The sequence below is a fragment of the Thunnus albacares genome, chromosome 13, assembly GCF_914725855.1.
Source record: "Thunnus albacares chromosome 13, fThuAlb1.1, whole genome shotgun sequence".
In the NCBI taxonomy this organism is placed as follows: domain Eukaryota; kingdom Metazoa; phylum Chordata; class Actinopteri; order Scombriformes; family Scombridae; genus Thunnus; species Thunnus albacares.
The window spans coordinates 29009739-29026808 of NC_058118.1; the positions used below are offsets into that span (position 1 = coordinate 29009739).

The 17070-nt window shown below is 38.3% G+C and overlaps 1 protein-coding gene across 17 annotated transcripts in view; it reads left to right on the forward strand.

Annotated features, from left to right (window-relative positions):
• The window catches only part of ncam1a (neural cell adhesion molecule 1a), a 272147-nt gene that overhangs the window by 200059 nt on the left and 55018 nt on the right, over positions 1-17070 (forward strand). For 10 of the 17 annotated variants that reach the window (XM_044370543.1, XM_044370539.1, XM_044370540.1 and 7 more), the window contains exons 9-10: positions 8179-8208; positions 15561-15711. In XM_044370543.1, coding sequence (XP_044226478.1) covers positions 8179-8208; positions 15561-15711 — 181 coding nt within the window. The remainder of the gene's footprint in view (positions 1-8178; positions 8209-15560; positions 15712-17070) is intronic. The other 7 variants (XM_044370542.1, XM_044370547.1, XM_044370556.1 and 4 more) reach the window with 1 other exon arrangement.

A 17070-nucleotide genomic window follows, 5' to 3' on the forward strand; every position in this document is an offset into this window, starting at 1 on the left:
TTGTCTTTTCTTCATGTCCTTCAGGAGCAATGGAGATAACACTGGATTAAAGCTTTGGCAGTAGAACATGCGTAAAAGGCTTCTTGAGGTGTGTGAGCTATGCAGGGTGCGATCTGCTAAGGGTTTGGTGGGGATTTACCCCCCTCTGGTCTATATATCCCCGCCTCTGCTGAGTTATTTTTATCTCCAGTGAGGACAAAAATGTATCCCCCTCATAGTGTTTTATGCTGCTTCACCCATAGACTATATAAAAGATCTAAAATAAGTTATTTAAAAAAAAATGTAAGTGCTGCAATGTGAGAACAGTCATTGGTGCAAACAACAATAAAATCAGAGATGGACTTTCACTGTCAGCGTTCACGTGACGATAGAGATAATACTGCGTCTTGGCTACGTGATGATGCAGATTTGCAGAGATTCGGGTAAAAGAGAGGCGACACGCTGCGGATGACCCCTCCACAGAAAAGAAGTCCATCGTCAAAGCAGACTGTTTTCTTAGTCTGACAAGCAGGCATATACTGTAGTCTATTTATTTCTATGATGATGGAATGTTATTATTGTAAATATGTAATTATTTTCTATTCAATATTGAAGTTTGCTGTGCATAGAGCTGAATTAAGCACTGACTTTCCAGAATGACAAGATTATTATCATGTCTGATCGAGTGGCGCTATCCATAGTACTGAAAGGGTATCTGGCATGTTAAATTATAATTTAACTTTTTGTTTTGTTATATATGATCATATCTGACCTCTCATTGCTGATTTTTTTTTTTTTAAATTAGCTTAAAATATTCCTGCAAATGCAGTGGTTCAAGTTCAAGTTTTGTAATTGTTTTATTAAAGTTCATAATTATTTTATAAATGTTACAGCTGCAAGAAATAGCCTAATAGATTCCATAGTCTATATTGGCCCACTGTGGTTCTGATTTATTTTCATGAGTAAAAACGTCTCAAAAACATTCCCCCTCTGATTTTTTGTCACAAATCGCACCCTGGAGCTATGAATACCATCCTTTACAGTGGTCGCAGCATTTTGGCAGTCGCTAACCTGAAGAGAGAATCTCATCCCTAAGTCTATTGATATGCTCCTATCAGCTCATAATTTAAAAAAAAAAAATCTTAACGGTATATTCTGACAACATGCATCATGTGAGCATTAGACGGATTAGTCACTTCAGAGGGATAATTTTCCTGCTGTGAATGCAATAAACAGATAATTACCTTGCTGCCTCTAGCAGGTTTGTGGATTCAGGAAGAACACTTCATACTGTAGGACTATACTGTGGTTGGTGCTTCAGTTTGCATTTGATACTGCATCTTCATATATTTTATCATAAAAATAGAAGTTAGATACTCGTATTTCCTTTACATCAGACGTTCTCATCTCCCAGGCTGCAGACTGATACCTTGAACCATTTGCTACCAGGTTAGAGGAAACAATGTTATTTGGCAAGAAATAATTAAATAATAGTTGTCTAAATGTATAGGCTATTAAAGGATATTTTACAGTAATGTCCTTGAACTCAGTGCAGTCTGTGCTGCATTTTTCTCAACACTTCCTGTCACGTTCCCAACAGCAATATACTGATTTTAAGTCGGTCATCATACGTGATGTGATTATTAAGGTGAAGCTTTGACTTCTAGTTTCCCTCTGACCACTGTCTCTCTTTTGCGCATCCTCTTGTACGCTCTCTCACAGCAAAATTCAGTTCAAAAAACTGTTTAAAACCCCTGCCTTACATTGTCCAACACAGTTGTGTGAATGTTACAAATAATATACGCATGTAACGATAACTTACTATTCCTGGAGACACACAGTGACAGCACCTGTCCTTTTATGTCCCAAAGGACACAGAGGGACTCAGTTGCACAATATTCGGGCCATACCGGCCTACTTTACTCCACATGCTCTGTCCAGCTGTATTCAGCTAGTGCAGTTTGATGAATTGTGTCTTAAAGCTGCCATGTACTGTAGAGCATTTTTTCCCAAACTTGACATGAGGGGAAGGATGCGTCCTCACGAGATGAAAATGTTTCAACTTCAACTTGGCTTTCAACAAGTAAAATATTAGGACTTGAATTGAGTTATTCATGTAAGGAGACCAGAAAAAAAGTGAAAGAGGTCTAGAGGAATGTAACAGAAAGTTTCAAGATCAGGCTCAGACTGAGCTGTCAACACATACAGACACTTAACATCTTTGCAGTTTGGAAATTTGATTTTGAGACTTCAATTTACATTTGACATGACATTGGGCTAAATAAACTGCACAAAAACCCCCAGCGGTCAAATATACACCAATAAAGCAAGACAAAACTTTGCTTTGCATTCAGTCTGAACACACTTTTAGCAGGATTAATTCATTGTTGGTATTTGTATGTTCTTTGCTTTGTTTGACAATCTGATAAAAGAATGATTAGCAAGGCCAATCAGTAACAAAATGCATCACCCATCTACCTAATGTGAAATTTAGACTGGCAGTGTAACAGCTACAACCGTTCCAGTTGCAATTTATAGCCTCTAATTACTATCAGTTTCCTGAAGGTAACTTGAAAGATTTTCTGCCTGCAATGCACTCAAGCCAAGTGAGCACTTTTAGACTTCTTGACCAAGGAAGTGATGGATCTAAAATTGGCATATGCACACATAACAGGCCTAGTTTAATTGTTTTAAATTCACAATAAAATATGAAAGAATTCATGAAATATGAAACAGCGACAGCATTTCAACCTCAAAATGTGTTTGTCATTGGAGCACATTAAGCCCTGTGAAATTAATCAAAGGACTTGGAATCACAAACCTTTGGAATTTGCACAAAATCACTATGAGAGAGGATGGATGAAATCCAGCATGAGGAAACATTACTTTAACCTGACTGCGCAATGCAGCCAAAGTAGCCTTGTAAAGCTGGTGATTGTGCCAAAACTTAAAATGCATGCCAACACTGTTTCCCCTGGTGGCGTGTCTCCATTCTGGTATCATGCCAGGAAAAAGACAAATTATATTGTAGATAGATTTTTTTATTGTCACTGGCATTACCATGATAAATATTAGTGACATTTCAAAGAATTAAATAGAATGACAGTGAGTGACAGTAGTATCACAAGACTAGGTCAGAACCCAGTATATGACTGGACTGTGTATGGGTGTGTAAAAATGTTGCCAATTTGTTGAATTCCTGAATATTAAATGTTCATCTGGAGGCTACAGTGGAAATTATAGTGGAAAGTTTTCACAGCATTGGGTGCAAATTCAGGAGGCTCATCTTCACCCAGTGACTGTAGTTACAGCAAGCGCACCTAGGCAAGGCAAGGCAAGTTTATTTTTATGGCACATTTCAACAACAAGGCAATTCAAAGTGCTTTACATAGAGCATAAAAGGCATTAAAACAGAATATAAAAGCAACACAAGTAAAAAAGACATATAAAAACAATTAAAAAGTGTTAAATTTGGAAATAAAAAGAAGCTAAAAAGGGAATAAGACAGATAAAACAAGAGAATAAAAGTAACAGTGTAGTGTAAATTATTAACCCTTAATGTGGTTTAATGAAAGGCAAACAGAAAAGTCTTCAGCTGCGATTTAAAAGAACTGAGAGTCGCAGCAGATCTACAGTTTTCTGGGAGTTTGTTCCAGATATGTGGAGCATAAAAACTGAAAGCTGTTTCACCATGTTTAGTTTTGACTCTGAGGACAGAAAGCAGACCTGATCCAGATGACCTGAGAAGTCTGGATGGTTCATAATGTAGCAGCAGATCAGAGATGTATTTTGGCCCTAAACCATTCACTGCTTTATAAACCAACAGCAATATCTTAAAGTCAATTCTTTGACAGACAGGAAGCCAGTGTAAAGATCTGAGAACCTATACTAAACTGATATAACAACCTACATTAGTCTCATGTTTTACCAGCAAGACTCGTATTTTAATGCTATTGTTCATCGTTTGTGATGTGAAAATGTCAAAAGAAATTTAAAAAAAATTTGCGTCCTGCTGTTAGTTCAGTTATAAAATCCTAACGTGCCGCAGAGCGTCTTCTCCTGTCGGCTGCTGACAGTGCTGTCAGCCGAAAAGTCGATCACACTGGCGGTAGAGGAGGATGTGTGGTATGTGTCTGTTTAAACAGGAGTTTAGCCGACTTCTCTGCATTTAATACCAGAGCTGAGAGCTTGGAGCAGGAAACACAGTCTCTCTGCGCACACTGTCCTCTGTTTCCATCACAGTTATGTATTTAGGTCATGTAGAGACAAGACTGTAAAATTTTGCAGCCTGTCAAATTGTCACACATATCCAGGGGGATAATGTCAGTAAATTCGAGTGAAATATAGACTTTGCTTATCCCATGCGAATGCGCCTCACGAACCCCCTCACCTCCATGTGATTAATTTCTAAATCACATGAGGTCCTTAGGTAATATAACCTGACACACCAGATGGTTTGTTACACAGAACCATCTGAGAAGTCATCCATGGAAACTGTTTGGAAAAGGGTAGACACTTTCAGGAAATACTTGGCAGGTAATTGGATGAACCATCTGTCTATCACCGTCTATCACCGTCTAACCTAGCGAGGCGGCTGAATTTGCAAACGCTGATTGGCCAAAAGCACATAACTTGAAGCCTGACAAGATGGATTCTCGTGTAAATCCAGCTGCCTTTCAAGGTAACAGGTAATACATCCGGTCTGAATAGGGCTATGAGTGGAAGCACTGTAAATGCCCCATGATGACATAATAGAAAACTCCAACACTTAGCCAACAATGGTGCAACTTCATCACTCACTCACTCACTCATTCAGCCAACTAGAAGCCTTGTGATAAAAGGAGAACAGACATCTTTGTAATGTTATGATAAATCACAAGCTTTAATTCTGCCAGATCTTACAATTTTCAGGCTATAGATCTGCTTGTGCCCTTATAAAGAGGCAAAAAAAAGCACCACTGAAGGAAATAAATATTTTTTAAGAGTTACAGAATTTGACACAAAACCTGAGCTAGTCAGCCATTCAGTTAATGGACCAAATACGGTGTCACCCATGTCCCTTCTTGGACACTCCCCTTGTCTCTGTTAATCTTGGACAACGATTGGCCTGAAGCCACATGACCATAAATCCAACCCATCTTTGTAGACGCCTCATTGGCTGATATGTGTCTGGATGTATATGATTGGTTGTCTTTTATATTTTTTTTTACCTTTTTCATACCCAACTTACTTTATTCATTGGTGTTTGTAATGGGTTTTATGATGACCCTGATGAAGGCGACAAGCCAAAACGCATCAGTCAACTAATAAAGTTGTTGTTCATACTACAAGTAGTTGAGTAGGAGTTCTCATCTCTCTCTAGACTTCTTTCCCTACTCCGTGCACCTTGGAAGTAAATTGCAATCTGAGCAATTTTTGGTTCAATAAAAGTGTTAAAGCCTTGAAGAGCCTTTTCAGCCAAGTACTTTTGATACCATGGATATATTTAACTGTTTCTGGAGGCTTGATTGGTGCATCTGGCACATTTGTTCAAAGCACAACACCACAACAATACCAAGCCCCCAAATCACAGTTTCCAAAGGATAATAACATTTTTGGTGACACTCTGAACTTTCCTCTTGCTTCACATCAGGCCAAAATTTTCACTGGTTCACAAGAAATATCAATAGCTAATTGGTAGATTGCTGGTACATTCATACTCTCAATAAAACAAACCATTTCCCTCTACTACCACCCTCTTTTTAACCCATATGTTTGTGGTTTGCTCCATCCAGTGTTAGCTGAGTGTTTCGCTCTCGTACATTTGAGCTCAAACCTCTTGTGACCAAGCTTAACTTCCCTAATTTGTCACATTAACTGTGTCATTTATCATCGCCAATCAGTGGAAGCATTCACACATCATGGTGCATTCACGGCTGTATTGCCAGTCACTGAATCACATCTTCTACCTGCAAGACAAGACTTGGCGTCCACCCCTCACAGTTGTCACAAAATATCTTCTTCCATTCACTGCCTGTCAGCATCCCCCCTCTATCCAGAGCGATTTTGATTTAATGCTGCTGTAATCAGAAAATCCTGCTGATCATTTGGTAATAGCTGTCACTAATTTTCATCGGATTGTTATTCATCATTCATCATTCCATTCCTGTTCCTGGTCACGCTCCGTCCACCATTCATATTCTTGTTCTACATCATACCAACCAGACTACAAGAGCACAGACATGCTGTATTCATAATGATATACAATGACAGAACAGTTGTTTTACTGGCTGCTACTTCCTCTTTTGGATTTCCTTGTCTTGTCACGAGTATAGTGGATGTTATCACTGTATCATCTACTGAGAGAGGATTTCCGTGTGATGCTGTGGTTTTTTGGCACATTCATATACTTTTTTACACCATGAAAGAAGAATTATCTGCATGTACTTATTAACACAAGATAACTGGTTTAGTCCTGTGTGCTGTGCATAAATGAACGACTTAATCAAAACACAGAATGGCATGATGAGAAAGGTGCTGGTTAGAAGAAATAAAGTCCCTAGATACTGGTAATCTCTCATTCGTAATTAGTTTCAGTGCCCTGTTTTCCATAGTGTGCCTCCAAATTCTCTCTTATTACAGTACATTAATTAATAACCAACTGAGAGGCCCCCATGCTGCTTTAGGAAAATATGCTGCATTTTGGCATTCTGACCAGTTCTCTAAATTCCCTGACAGCAGTTGAACTGCCAAGTCAAAAATCCTGACGTTACCATAACAGTCCTTTTGACTTTAAGAAAACCTTGAAGTTAATGATGTCAGATTATATTATTGCTTGTGCTCTGTTTTCAATATTTTTTTTTAATAGAGTACTTTAGTATTTATGACAGAATTAATCATAACTGTAATAAATACAACTTGGTAGAAAAGTCTCTGTAATCTTCATCAATGTTTTTGCTCATTGTGTATATATTAGTTCTGAGAGCAGTGCCAGTATTTATATGTATATTAATACTGATCACTTTCCAAAACATGTTGGAGTGTTCTACATGTCTGAAGGTCTTTGCACACCGAGTCCGTTTTTTTTTTTGTTTTTTTTAATCAAAACAAAAATTGTTATGCACAGAAACCTTGCACACTGAGTCCGATGCGTTTTATTACTATATTCGTTGCGAAAATTCACAATATGAGGCAAAATTGAGTCGTCAAGCAGTGAGGATGATTTTGTGGTCCTCTGAATTCTTGAAAGAAAAAGAAAGAACCACACAGTAAAAAGAAGACCACCAATTACCACGATCCAATTGATCCTGTACAGCGGCTGGCAGTACACACACACACACACACACACACCTGATCACAGGTGATCACAGGTGATCAGCCTTTCGACTGGATCCGCAGATATTCAGGGCACAGCCTCAAAACGCTGCAACATACAGACAAGATCATGATCAATAGTTGTCCTGTGATCAGTCTGTGTATAACTTCTCTGCTGGGGCTGATAGTATCAGTGTTTCGAGGCTGTGTGGTTTGCATGTACGGTGGCTCTGAGTGGTCAAACAACTCTGTAAAAGCTTTTGACGGATGCAAAAAAACGCAGAAGATCAAACCTGCTCCGAAAACTTTAATGACGGATGAAACTTTTGGAGTCGGTGTGTAAACGTGATTGACACAACGTGATGTCGTATTTATTTTTTTAACATGCGGCAATTTCGGACGAAAAAAACGGACTTGGTGTGCAAAGACCTTGAGTGTGGTATCCTGCCTTTCAGGCAAACATTTGTTTCCATTCATTTCATTATGTATGAAAATTAACGCTCAGACTTGAAAAAGTTTTATTTATTTATTTATTTATTTTTTAATCAAAGTTACATTTTATTTTAGCACAAGCAATACTTCTGATTGGACAGCTACCAAAGTACAGTGATGGATAACCTAACTCACTCAGAAAATGAATGTAGGTCAAAAACTGCCTGAAGGGTATGAAAATACACTCTGATATGTCCTGAAAAATGATCGGCAGCAATGTAATGAATACATATTTGTAGCAAATGGGCTAAAATAATCAAAATCCCTGATATGGTCCTTTAAACATGAAATCATTGCACATCTCCAGCAGGCAAATCCAGTCTGCGCTCCCTCTGTGTGGATCCTTTACAAAAGCTTACTTTACTCCACTGTGTCGTTGTTTGTCTTTGCTTCCTCTTTGTTTGTTCTCTCTAGGCTTCTTGGACGCGACCAGACACGTATGAGGTATGGCTACTAAATATCGTAGCCGTAGTTGTAATAGCCCAAACTTACACAATAGCCCACCCTTTTTTATTGCAGAGCAGAAGTGTTGTCATTCAGCCCATATTTAATGTGTACTACATTTAGTTGAGCACTAGATATGTAGACTATTAGACACGTAGTACAGTACATTTAATCCATTTAGTTCCAGTACACATTTAGACTTGCCCTATTTACTTGTTCCTGTTTAATTGTGTAGACAAATTCCATCTTCAAGACATAGAGACAGCCACAGTATCTCAAAGTAGAATTTTTGGACTGTTATTTCCTGCTGCATGGTCTGGTAAGTTCTTGAAGCTTGATCAAGGGAAGAAGCTGACTCCTGCATTGGGTTGTTGGTAGGCCAGCAGCTATGCAACCTCACATAGAAAACACTGTCTGCTCTGCTGTGGGCCGGCCACGGCTCTAACTCACCAAGCTATACTAAATCTTAACAGAGTGGTTATCAGTGGTGTAGTCTACTATTATGAGCCAGGAGTCTGCATGTTTTTTTTTACTTCAGCTTCACACTACAGGAGCACCAACACCATTCATACAATGGTCTTACTGGGTCGGTTCACCCAAATTACAAAAAAACATATTTGGTTTTAGATATCTGTTTCTGAGATGGCTGTATCCACCTCAATACAATAGAGGTGGATGGGAGGTACAGACATTAAAGGGGCTTAGCAATTAGTTACAGCTCTTAGTACACTAATATCAAGTATTTTTTTTTAAGGATCAAACTTGAGCATGCCCTGGGAAATGCTGATAAGCGTGTTTAATTATAAATCTAATACATTAAGACACAAGGTTCCTGCTATGGTGTTTGATCAGAAAGAAACATGCAAACTCTTGGTCCTCGAGGTGCGAATAAAGAACTACCGCCCTTAGATAAAACTGACACAACGTAACAAGCTAACATCTCTCACTGCCACACACACACACACATGTTGAAGACAGGATTTTTTTTTACTTTAGTAAGCTTCAATGTTAATACAAAGTGAATCCCAGTAACCAATGTTACCGTTAATAAGAAGAAAATCACATTCTGACAACATGTGTTCATCTGAAAACATACAATTCTCCTTTGGCTTGTTTTAATAATTTCACCAGCTGATGATGTCATTCAGTGCACTTGTAAAGTTTATTTCAATAATCACATCACGTCACATGAGTCTGTTTAACACAGAGTGTCATCCCAGCTTGTGACCAGTGTCGCGTGACATTATTGGAACAGTCGTCTGCATTTCAAGTTGTGTGATTTATGGCTCAGCAGACCATAGCAGCAGCATAGTTATGATTATGTGCTGGTTTTATTATGTTATGAGTTATTTTTCTAGCTTACAGTATAGTAGGCTCTGACACATTTTTTAGTTCTCTGGTTCAGTGTTTACTACTTGATACTGCTGACTATGAAATTTACATAGAAATTGAACTTTTTCTCAGTTTGAATATACATCCGATACAGTACATTACAATATATATAGATTTAATTTGTAGCTGGTTTCATTATTCCACGATGGTGTTTTCCCAGGTGTTTTTTCCCTTGTTTTCGTAGACAACCAGCGACTATTAGTAGATGTAATGTGTAGTGTTTTGATGTACAGACAGATGAGAAATTACAGGAAAAACCAAGTGTCTTAGTAAGGTGTTTGGCCACCACATGCTGCCAAAACAGCTTCAGTATGCCTTGGCAGTGATTGTACGAGTCTTTGGAACTCTATTGGAGGGATCGACACCATTCTTCCAAATGATATTCTCTCATTTGGTGTTTTGATGATGGTGGTTTAAAGTGCTGTGTAACACGTCAGTCCACAGTCTCCCATAAGTGTCCAATTGGGTTGAGATATGGTGACCGCAAAGATCATTTTTATAATCATCAAACCATTCAGTGACCCCTTGTGCCCTATGGATGGGCACGAGGGGAGTGGTCTCATCCTGGAAGAGACCACTCCCATCTTGATAGAAATGTTTCATCATAGGATAAACGTGATCACTCACTCATTTGATTTGCCGTGGACCCAAACCATGCCAGCAAAATGCCCCCCACAGCATAACAGAGCCACTAGATCCCCTCACTGTAGGTGTCAGGCATTCAGGCCTGTAGCTACCATTCTCTTGGTGTACACCACTTGTCAAGAATATGCTGAAGAATGACTCATCTGACCATCACTTTTCTCCACATCTCTAGACCAGTGACTATGGTTTTTGCACCACTGAGCTCTCAAATGTGCATTCATCTTTGTAATGATGGGTTTATGCACTGCCACCCTACTATAACATCCCTCTCTATGTAATTTTTGATGGACTGTTCTTGCTGACACAGTCTGATCCCGTCCTGTGTTGACATTCACAGTCACCTGAGGAAGAATTGTTTTGTTTTCCTCTGTTTTTCCTTACATATCGCACTAATGCACGAGCATCACGGTCATCAAATGTGCACTGTCGACCACAATGTCCAACCGTATTTACTGATGTCTTTCCCATAGATCTAAATGCAGATGTCACTTAAGTCCTATCGAAACGCTAGCCAGTTGAGCAGTCTTTGTGACTTAAGCTCCGGCCATCAGTGCCCCAACAATGAACCCTCTTCCAAAATCACTTAGATCTTTTCCTCTTGCCATCTTGGTACAAAATCAGAAACAACTGGGCCTGCTCAGCACTTTTATACATGCCACAGAGCATGATTGCATATTAATTGCTTAATTGTACCATGCAGCACACCTGTGCGGAAGCATCTGCATTCGTTATGTTTCTCCACGCATCTATTCAGTTTTTTCCTTTAATTAGTCACCCATCTGTAGTTAAGCATTGCTCTTTATCAGTGGATGAGGTGTTTGTAGTGCATGTCCTTTACTACTTAATATCCCTATTCTCTTCTACTCACTAACTATTTGTCTCCATGGGTTGAGGGGAGAAAGAGTGAGAGAAATCTAAGTAGTCTATTTTACTCTCATAGAGTAGCTTGTATCTGGCTGTGTAGATAAAAGCCATGAATACAGGGCCACAAAACTTCTCATTATTTATACCTGAAGAAATTGTCAGTCAATGGTTCTGCACAGTAGTAATGACAGAAATGTTAAATATTTTGATGTAACCTGTCATAGAAAATCACTTGTTGATGAATGCCCTTCTGATAGGCATTGATCAAACTAATCTGTAGTCATTGATAATAGTTTTGGCCCTGCTGAACTCAGCTCTATGATAGACATAAATCATAGGCTGCCAACCAGCAGGCATGATATGATTCGTTACTGTGATAAATATGACCTTAGATTTGGTATTATTATGCTGGAGTGAACTGCAAAGTCTTGACAGTGTCTTTTTGTTCATAGAGTAGTGCACTTTAAAGAGCAACCTGACACTCAAACCAGATCAGGGTCTGATTATAATGTCATTGATGTCAGCAGTGCTGAATAGAACATTCAGGCAATCCTCATCAACTCATAACATCATGAAATATCACATGACTGTGTTGTACCACAAATGTGTAATCAGGGGTTCATCGGTCAGTAGTGAATATAATACTGAAACTAGCTGCATAGTGTAAATAAGCTTGAAATGTCATTTTGAAATGTCATTTTTTAAAGTATGTTTAAAGTATGTTTTTTTATTAGAGAGTCAACAGTGGAGAGTAAACTGGAAATGAGGAGAGAGAATGATGGGGAATGACATGCAACAAGGGTCAACGATCAGATTCAAACTGGGGGCATTATGGTCAGTGCCTTAAATCTTAGACCAACAGGATGCCCCAAACATCAAAGTTTTATACTTTACTATTTGACAAGGATCACTCATATGCACCATTAGTTTTAAATGGCTGCATTTATACAGTGCTTTTTATCCAAAGCGTTTTATAATTTGACTCTCCTTCACCCATTCACACACTCATAGCAGCAAGCTACCATGCTAGGTGCTGGCCAGACAATTTTCACCTATTTGGCATACCCAAATGGAAAAGCTGTGAGGCCAAAATGCATGTATTAGGCTTCATTTGAAAGGTAACACCTTCTAGTTTCTGGAAATGTGCTTATTTAGCATGTGGCTAAAACACAACCAAAACTACATCAGTTCAAATATGGCTCAAAAAAGTGTTTTTGGTTCTTGTCTATAATGAGTCATATTTGAATAACAATAATTAGGACATGCTTTATGCCAGAACTATGCAAATCATCACATACCTTCTACATCTTGTCCACCACACCTGTATAAAATCCCAGACCTCTGGGCCTAACCTTATGGGAGCTAGAGAGTGTTTAGTTTGTGGTGTCACTGGTGTCCCCAAACCTCTCCAAAATGTCTCCAAGTGGCCAAATTGTACCAACTGAGTGATGCATGATGCTAAACCGCTTACAACCGGCTTAAGCTGGACGCCGGCGATGTTAAGAGGAGGTGGATGTTAAGAGGTTGATTTCTGAAGAAGGGGCAGGTTCAGCCAGGCTTTTAGGACCTCTCTGATGAATATACCTTTAAGTGCCACATCCTGCTGAAAAATTGAAAATAGAAAATGAAGACATGTTAATAACTAAGTCTGTCACAGTAGTCCTTTCCACAGTGCATAGTCCTTTCCAATTATATCACCATGTTAGAGCAAGAAAATTCTCACATGCCTTCCTTGTATGAATTGTTGCTCCTGGCTGGCATTTTGTATTTACAAAAATCCAATATCACATTAATGCGGCATTAACATGTAAACCCGAGGGACAGTGAATGACCTAGAAACACACACACACACACACACACACACACACACACACACACACACACACATATATATATATATATATATATGAAAAGCTATCCATGTGTCAGATTTAATTTAAAATTTACTTAAAATATACAAACAGCACATATAAAGAATACATTGGGTCTGTTCACTGCATAACTGACAGATACAGCCTGTGCAGATTCTGGTTGGCAGTCTCTCCTATATAGCAGTTGTAGTACAGAATATATGGCAAGCGAAACACATGTATTGACAGGTTATGTAACAGGGTGTCAGTTCTGCCCTATAAAGCAAAGCAGCAGTGACTGCACAAGCAAATGAAACTGTGAAAAATCATTTTCCATGCCTTCCATTACAGGTCTGCTCTTTATAATTAATTTGGTTACAAATCAGAGTTGTATAATTAAAATTATTCATTTGAATTACTATTAATGAATAAATCCTGTTCAAAGGTCTGTCTGTTCACTTTTGCCTCTGTTGTATCATGGAGGTATCATTCTCCATTAACCTTACCCCTATTTACATTCTAATAGTGTGCCCAATACAGCTCCTTCCTGTGTCATTGCAGTAAGACGAGACTGATGTTGCCCTTTTAAAATGTACCAGGACACTCAGATCTTCAGTAAATAGCAGAAATGTTTCTGCCACATCTGCGTCCTCCTGCTCTGTAGAGAATAACACTTAATGCCATAATGCCAATACAACAAATTTCACTCAATTATTTGTTAAACACAAATAATGAAGCACTTAGAATGCCTGAAATATTAATAGGAACTCATGACAGCTAGAAGGAGTATGTATGTCCCCCTGTTGGTGTGAACTGTCTGTCATGCAGAAGGAGTAAAAGCTTTTTAATGGCCAGCCGCATGCCATTTCTTCATTATTGGCATTATTTAAACAACAACCTTCTTAGGTATAATTTCAAGATTTGCAGAAAGCATGTAAGAATACATCTTAGTTTTTAGCCACATTCTGTAGATGTAACTAATAATGACAATGACAACAAAGAATGAAAAGCAAAGCACCCCAACCAAAGATTGAGTTAGACTGCAGCACATGATTAAAATGGCAAGTCAGGTCACCGGTTGTACTCAGATGTCAGCTGTCCACCTGTGCAGAGAGTTTGCTCTGAATAAGTCAGAACACTTTTTTTAGTGAGCCTGCATGTTCACAACACAGCAGGTTCGACTAAGTAGACAGCACAAAAAAACCTGGTCTGCTAAGGAAAATAAAAACGAGGTTTAACAAGCCATTTGTCCCAACAGCATTTATTCTGTTCCAACTGCAATTTAACTGTCTTTAAACCTGCAACTAGACTTTTAAATGGTAAGGACGGTAATCAACATACTATAGGAGTTTGTAGTTTATTGGCCAAGGCTTTGTTCACTGTCTAATTTCCAGGCTGATGTCAACTGTATTGCTGTTTGCATATAATTGAGAGACAGAAACTTTATTTTTGACTAGTATATTTTGAGACTGACATGTTTTTTTTTTGTTTTTTTTTATCATTTCAAGATTGCTGTGTGTATCTTGGGCACCTTAAATCTCAGCTGCATCCACAAATAGTGGGTTTCTATGAATATTTGTTTCATACAAATATTTTAAAAAATATTTGTTTTCATGAAGAAAAAAAAAACATGTTAAATACCAGTGCACAGGTCGGTTACATCACTATCTCAGTCTCTCTCCTCTGCTCCAATGTTCCATCTATCAGCAGGTCTCAACAAGGGGAGTCACATCCACCTGCTACATGACGCACATTTCCTAATTAGGACATCACTCCTGGGTGTTCCCCAGAGATAAAGCTGAATGACTGACAGAAATGAAGTGCCCCCAAGGGAACACTTCATGAACACTTATTGTAACACTGTAATTTTATAAAATTAAAAGCGTAATAAAAACAAAAACAGGATTTTTAAACCTCTTTCCACTTTTATTCGAATACAAATACAAATAATTTTGCTGCCTCAACAAATACAGATACAAATACAAATACTGGACCCTCTGCACATCCCTAATCCACACACATAAGAGGGGTGTGATTCAATGTTTTTCTTTTTGTCAACAAATCCTATAAAAAGAGTACTCAGTACTACAGAGTACTACTCAGTACCTCCCAACGTCCCCTCCCTGTCTGTGCAATAATAGATAGTTACCATCAGATTTTCATTCGGTCAATTAGGATAGCAGATAGATATTTTACATTAAAAATCTAAGACACCAATTGATAATCTGTACAATATTCTCTATTCTTTCTTTCTTTTGTTTTGATATTGTCTCCATCCAGCTGCTCAGAGCTGTGGTGTTTTTTCACTGCTATTCACACAGGTCACCTGCCAATGAAACAGTGCCCATCGCTCACTTTTTTTTTGTTTGTTTTCCTGTTGATGAAATTTTAGTACTGTTCCAAGTTCATCTATTTTTTTGTTGTTGTTGTTTTTTGTTTTTTTGTTTCTTTCAAGGAAAGAGCTTCAAGTGTTCACGCTGACAAATATAAAAAAAATTCACAAACAAGCTGAGGGAATTACTGAGAGCTCAGCAGGACATGCATTCATTTGAGAATTTCAGGCTTTACAAATGAGAATAATGTCTTTTCTCTTCTTTGTAGAGCCTTGATAGAAATATTGTGATACGAAGCCACGCACGGGTGTCCTCTCTCACCTTGAAAAACGTCCAGTTCACGTACGCCGGCCAGTATCTCTGCACTGCGAGCAACTCCATCGGTCAAGACAACCACCACATGTACCTCGAAGTCAACTGTAAGTCCCTCCAGCTCTTCCTACACTCGCTCTAATAGTTTATCAGTGCCGTCAATGCACATCACTTTTGGTTTGCACTTTTCTCTATTCGTTCAGTCACTCATGAATGAATAAGGTTGCTGATGACATTCGCTTAATAACTATTATTCTATGAAGAATTATAAATAATCATAAAATATGCTTACTTAAAGGAATAGTTCAACATTTTGGGAATATATACTTATTGAGAGTTAGAGAAGGTTGTAACACTCTATGCATAAAGAATGGACGAGAGGAACCAACTAGCCTGGCTCTGGCAACCTCACTCTGATGATGAAACCTAGGGATGTTGCCAAGAAATTGTTCCAGCATGTATCTCTTCTGTTGGTGTGCAAGTGAAACAAATTACCTATCACCTACAGCTACATACTGTAGGTGTTGGTAGGAATATTTTTTTAAATGGAGGTCATCTGTCTCCCCCTGCCTCCAGTCTTTATGCTAATCAGGGCTAACCACATCCTGACTTCAGCACCGTATTTGATATTCTCATCTCATTTCACTGTCAAAGAGCAAGAAAATAAGTGAATACCCCAGTGTTTCAACTATTTCTATAAAAACTCTTGAATTGTGAGATTAAACTCAGAATTGACTTCATTCCTTTATTCTCTTTGGTCAAACTTTTTTTTCCTCACAGAGTTCTGATATGAATGTGATATATCATGTATTGATCTTCACATGGACTGAATCCTCACGCATATTATGGACTAATACAGGTCTTCAATGATGATAAAGTAGGAACTAAAGTCAGCACATAAAAACTATGTAAAGGAATTCTTCACTTTGTAACAGGGTGCAGTTAATTTTCTTTTGCTGAAACATTTTCTGCTATTCTTTTATGCAAAATAGCTGCAACAGTAGAAGTGTGTAAGTATCAGTGTGTTGACAGTTTTTCATTGTTTTGGCTTTGGACTCAATTTTAAATGTAACCAAGATTATGGTTTTGAAGGATGTCTTAAAATTTCCTAAAATAATAATCAGTTGTCAAAATGAACACTGAAATAGTTTTTTCTTGCTGTAATCATTCCTCCCATTCATACTGACCATTAAAATCACTTCCTGATGTGCCTCCAATGTAAGTGATGGTGGACAAAAATCCACAGTCCTTGTGGATTCATCAGTCATGCAAAAGTTTATTTAAACGTTTATCTGAAGCTAATATGAGGCTTCAGTTGTGCCAATTAGTCAAATAAAGCCAATATCTTTCAAATTCATACTTTTTAGTGCCAAATTCTTGCTTTTTGTTACGATCCTTCCACTGAACAGTGAACAGGAAAATGCTGTCTGGGGTAGGGGTGTGCCCAAATACAAATACATTATTCG